Genomic DNA, 6,000 nt, shown 5'->3' with positions numbered 1-6,000 from the left:
GGGGGGGGGGGGGGGGGGGGGGGGGGGGGGGGGAGGGAGAGGCACAAGCAGACACCCCACTGAGCACAGAGCCCAATGCAGGGCTCGATCTCATGGCCCTGATCATGACCTAGTCAAAACCAAGAGTTGGAAGCTCAACTGCTCAATCAACTGCAGCACCCAGGTGCCCTGGGAAGGTTATTATTATTATTATTATTATTATTTTTAAGAAAGAGAAAACAATCACTGGTGTCAAATGCTGCTGATAGGTCAAGTAAAATAAGGACCGAGAAATTTGACCATCGGGTTTAGACATGGGGGTCACTAAGAACCCCGACCAGAATTCTAGGTGAAGTAGTGAGAAGAAAACCAGTCAGGAGCATTTCAAAAGAGAACTGGAGGCAGTGAGCACACATAACTTTTTCAAACTTTTCCAAAAGGTTTTCTATAAAGGACAGCAGACAAACTGTAGCGGAAGGGATGTAGGGTTAAGAAAGGGTTTATAAAATATAGAATCTACTCTCAAGTTTAAATTACTCTCTTCAGGTTGGTTATGCATTCACTTACTTTTACAGATACAGTGACTTCGGAGAATCTGAATTTAACACTGTTTCGAAGGACAAAAATCATTCTAATATAGCCAAGGGTTCACTTTAATTAGGACTAAGAAATAAGGCAGTTTTTATTTGATGTCAGAAACAGTGAATCAAAGTTTAAATAAGTTAAACCTTGATAAAATCAGTATGAGTATAGTTACACTGATCCCATGATAATTTCAAAAATTATCTGTTAATAAAGCCGAATTTACCTTGGTGTTATCAAATGCTAACAGGAGTGTTCTACCATTTGTTAAAAAGATTTCTACAGCATTGTCTCTCAACTGCCACCAACGCTTGTGGACTTCTTTAATTTCTTCATATGTCCAGGAGAAGGATGCTGGTTCCAATTCTCCCTGAAGGCTCTAAGACAAAAGAAATAAATGAAAGTGTTTGCTTTATAGGAAATATAAATAATCATTTTAAAACTATCCAAATGAAATAAAATGTCTTCCCTTGTGGCAATATGGCAGATAAGATTCCCTGACCGGCCCCACCCCCTCACTACAAAACACTTCAAAATGCTGGACGAAATGTAATGAATTAAAAAAATACAGACTGTTTTTGTATTTTTTAAATTTTAAATAGACTTTACTTTTTAGAGCAGTTTTAGGTTTGCAGAAAACTGAGCAGATAGTGTAGAGAGTTCCCATGTATTCCCTGCCTGCACTCACAACTTCCCTATGATTATCATCTCCCATTAGTGTGAGTGGTGGGGTGCCTTTGTAATAATTGTTGAGCCAATATTGAATACATTATTCTTAACCAAAGGCCATAGTTTACATTAGGGTTCACTCTCAGTGTTATGCAGTTCTGTGGGTTTTGACTAATGTTTCCTGTGGAATGTGTCCACCATTACAGTACCATACAGAATTCCCTTGTGCCCCACCTTGTCATCCCCTCCTGCCCCGTGGACCCCTGATCTTTTTACTATCTCCATAGTTTTCCCTTCCCAGAATGTCATATGGTTAGAATCATAAAATATGTAGCTTTTCCAGACTGACTTATTTTAAAGCTGAGCTTGCAAGAAATTAAGGGGAAATGAAAGCCCCAGGAGCCAAAACTAACAAGAAATGTGAAAAGCAGCAGGGAGGTGGAGGGGACACTTTGGCAGCAGGCTCACAGGGTTCAGAGACCACATGACTTAGGTTAATGTCCACTTGAAGAAAGAAGATGAGGCACTGGGTCCTCTGGATCAGAGTATGGAAAATGAAATTACTTCAGAAATCTAAAACCCATTAAGGGACATTGTCCCAATCACAGACAAACACACGTGCCCATCAATAGAGGAAGAAGCAGGAGCTTGTCTCTCTTGGCCTGGAGTCTGGCTGGAGAATGGAAAACAAGCCTCTCCCTGAGAACTCAAGAGCTGCGGGCCTGCCCGCACATGGATTTGGGTTAAAATTGACCTATCTGCATGGCCTGGGAGCTCCCCAGCTTTGACGCATAGTTCCCATGCCTCTGGATCTTCCAGGAAAGGCAAAGCAGCCTCCTGCCAGTTCAGTCCCACTGACTGTAAGTTCATAGATCATCATGTACCAGATGGCTATGTTCCTCTCCCATGTGGTCAGCAGAAGGAAGGAAGAGATAAAGTGACCACCAGAAGGCTGGGTCTTCCTGACAGCATTAATCCTAGCCTCCCTCATCAAATCCCCACATTCCTTTTTTTTTGTCAGAGAGACAAAATATTTTCATGATTTTTTTCATATTATCTGTTTCACAACAAAATTTTATATTTTAGCTCATTTGTTTTTGAAATCAGCTATGTATTCATTATTAAACGACATGTAATCTTATTTAGTATATCCTTAGCAATTCCTGGTTTTAGAACTTTCTGAAACAAAAAACCTTATTTCTCTTATTATAGGGATCTCAAAACAATATTTTAATGATACAAGCTAATTCAGATGGACAAAAAGTCTTGCGATACAAAAGATGTGAATTAAGAGTCACTTTTGTTATTTTCTGATTAATATCAGTACTTCCAGTAGAATAAAAATTATGGTACTAAGGTATGTGATTATCAGGATTACTTAAGTTATTCTATTACACAACATTTTCCTTTCTTTGTGAAGGTAAGTGTACCTGATAGTGAACTGGGAGTGGTTAAGAAGTAGTTATTTGTTGCCACTGAGGAATAGTGATAAAAAGAATAAATTAAATAAATTAACATAACAGGAGCACTTTTCTTTCATTTTTTCATTTTTATATTTTTTAAAGTTTTAATTTTAATTCTAGTTAGTTAACATACTGTGTTACACATGTTATAGGTGTACAATATAATGATTCAGCAGTTCCCTACATCACCCAGTGCTCATCACAAGTGCCCTCCTTAATCCCCGTCACCTATTTAACCCATCCTCTACCCACCTGCCCTCTGGCAACCATCAGTTTGTTCTCTATAATTAAGAGTCTGTTTCTTACTTTCTCTCTCTCTCTCTTACTTTTTTCCCCTTTGCTTGTTTGCTTTAACAGGAGCACTTTGGAATTTGACTCATAATACTAACTGTTAGGAGATCAGACTGTAAGACAGAGGAGATGGTAGGGTCTTCTTTTTAAAAGTATCTTTAAGGGGCGCCTGGGTGGCTCAGTTGGTTAAGCGACTGCCTTCGGCTCAGGTCATGATCCTGGAGTCCCGGGATCGAAGCGACTGCCTTCGGCTCAGGTCATGATCCTGGAGTCCCGGGATCAAGTCCCGCATCGGGCTCCCTGCTCGGCAGGGAGCCTGCTTCTCCCTCTGACCCTCCCCCCTCTCATGTGGTCTCTCTCTCATTCTGTCTCAAATAAATAAATAAAATCTTTAAAAAAAAAAAAAAGTATCTTTAAAAGAAAAAGTTTGGAATTAAAACCAATCTATACACAGAATGACAATACATGAACTCTTCTAGTTCTACCTGCTCTCTGGTTAACTAAAGTTATACATTTTTGGAATTTGTCTAGATTTATGTAAGTGCAAACTTAAGCCTCTACTCACCGAACTTTCAGCTGTATCAGAAGCATTATCTTCCACAAAATACATTCCACATTTACCTATAGAAAGTAACTGGATATGAGTTTAAAAATATATGTGCACTATTACCATATGTGATTACAAATATGACCTCTGGAGTCAGTTGGCCTGAATTTAAATCCCAGCACCCAGAAACAGTTCCTGTCACTCAATAAATATTTTTTAATAGTATCCATGAGATCTTGGGCAAGTTGCTTCTTTGTGTCTTAATCTCCTTAATAAAAAAAGGGGTGGAGGGAGGACTTTATTTCACAGGGTCACTGTGGGAATTGAATTAGAATATATGTAAAATGCTTATTACTAGCACCTGGCACTCAGTGCTAAAAAAAAGCTGGCCATTTATTGTTACCTATACTCTTCTTATATTACTAGCATATTAATTTGCTTTATTTTTTCACATATTAGCTGAAGTTAACTTGTAAACAAATTTTCTAGCAAAAAAGGAATCCTTAATTATTTTTATTTAAACACTCTGTAGAGCAGAGTAGACCTTAAAAGATAGCCCCCAATTTCTCCTACTTTATAGGCTGGCTGTGTTAACACATGTCTCTACACCATGTATCTAAATGGTAGGAGTTTCTCTGGGGCTCTGCACTGCATGCTGGTCAGCCTTGAACACCGAGCACTGTTGGCTCAGAGAAAGGTACTCTCTCCATCCTCATGACTATGGGGCTCAGTCCTGACAAGTTTGAAGCTCTGCATCTTGAGCCTTGGAGGCTGTAGGTTTAGCCTATAGCAGGGACTCTCAAATTTGAGGGTGCATCAGAATTGCTGGAGGGCTCACCGAAATGCAGATTGCTGGGTCCCATCCTATGGAGTTTCAGACTCAATAGGTCTGGGCTGTAGCCCAAGAATGTGCATTTCTAAGTAGTTCCCATGTGATGCTGATGCTCTGGATTTGGGGACCATGCTTCAAGAAGAACTGGCCTACAGCATACAAATTGGTTCTTTAAGGGAACAGAGACCAAGTGGTACAACCTTATTCCTTCATATCTTGAGGAAAAAATTTCTCACTAAATGTAACTATATGGATATGCAGGGATGGACAGCCTTGGCCTTTCTCTCAGAAGCACAACAGGGAATATAAATTATGAACTATCTCAAGGTGGATATATTTCTTAGTATTCCAGTAATTCTTCACTTTAAAATTCAAAATTGATATAGAGTAAAAGGAATGATTAAATATAAAAATGTATACTTATGAGGAAAGTCAACTTTATAAAAATTAAAATGCTATTCATGTGCTTTTTAGAAAATAAGATTGTCATTTCTTCACATTTGTGAGTCATAAGCACTATATACAACGTTAGGGCAAAATCACCTATGTTGTGTTAGAGAACGTTCATCTGATTTAATGGTATTACATCAAACAATCCTTCAAATTATCTAAGAATAAAGTAAGACAGGGTGAGTATGTGTAAAACTCTTCAAAATGTGACTTACCTAATAACAATTCACCAGCTGTCTCTCTAGATGGTGCAACGCTGATACATCTTCGATTCACTCTGTCAAAACATATTTAAAATCACTATGATTAAATAGTGATTTACAGAAAGACAATATATATTTTTTTATATATTCTCTATATATTTTTTCCTCAATAGATGTGGATTTTAGAGAGTACAGTATAAACTTTCTTTATCTAGTAAAAGATTTTAGCACAGCAGACTAGAGTTTCAAAAGTATGAGATGTCTTGTCTAAACCCACATGAAAATATTATCTCAAGTTTTAATGCTCTAGTAGAGGAGAAAATAAAATTTTTAGAGAAGGCTCATACCTCCTATGCCATGTATATAGAATATAGGGATTCAATTTTTTAAAAGAAACTTCAGTATTTTATATTTTCTAGTAATTAAGCAAACATTGGATCATGCCTCTGGTATTTTCAAAGACCTGAAAGAATCCTTGTATTCCAGGAAGAACAGGGGATTTAGACTCAGAAAAGATCTACTCTTTTGTCAAGTCACTCACCTTCTTCAAGTCTCAGTTTTTCACCTATTAAATGGGCATGATAATAACTGCCACCACCATAACAATGATAATACTATCAATAGCTATTTGATACTCAACCATATGCTGATACTTCGGGTATTATTATCTTCCTCGTGTCACTGATACGGACACTGACACAGAGAGGCTAAGTAACTTGCCCAAGATCAGATAGCTAGTAAGACGAGGAACTAAAATATGAACCTTTAATCACTGCACTAGATTGCTTCTTGCAGACACGACCAGCGGTGCTATCTGTTTCACAAACTACAAAAATAGATGCATGCAGATAAGGGCCAGAGCACGATGCCTGAAGCCCAGTGGATCCTCGCTATCAAAAATGTCTTTTCCTTTTGGATTTTGGTCATTCAACCTTGTCCTCTCTTGAGCCATGTGTAGGACCTTTCCTAAAACCATAGCATTAT

The 6,000-nt window shown here is 38.1% G+C and overlaps 1 protein-coding gene across 1 annotated transcript in view; it reads right to left on the bottom strand.

Moving 5' to 3' along the window:
- Positions 1-6,000, bottom strand: part of LYST (lysosomal trafficking regulator) — a 162,873-nt gene that overhangs the window by 40,411 nt on the left and 116,462 nt on the right. Inside the window, exons 37-39 of the mRNA XM_021696219.1 lie at positions 5,029-5,090; positions 3,550-3,605; positions 788-940 (exon numbers count right to left, since the gene is read on the bottom strand). Of these exons, the coding sequence (XP_021551894.1) occupies positions 788-940; positions 3,550-3,605; positions 5,029-5,090 (271 nt within the window). The remainder of the gene's footprint in view (positions 1-787; positions 941-3,549; positions 3,606-5,028; positions 5,091-6,000) is intronic.

This window comes from Neomonachus schauinslandi, chromosome 6, assembly GCF_002201575.2.
Source record: "Neomonachus schauinslandi chromosome 6, ASM220157v2, whole genome shotgun sequence".
Lineage (NCBI taxonomy): Eukaryota > Metazoa > Chordata > Mammalia > Carnivora > Phocidae > Neomonachus > Neomonachus schauinslandi.
Note: the sequence above shows the minus strand (reverse complement) of the source record. Positions and strands in the feature narration are given on the sequence as shown.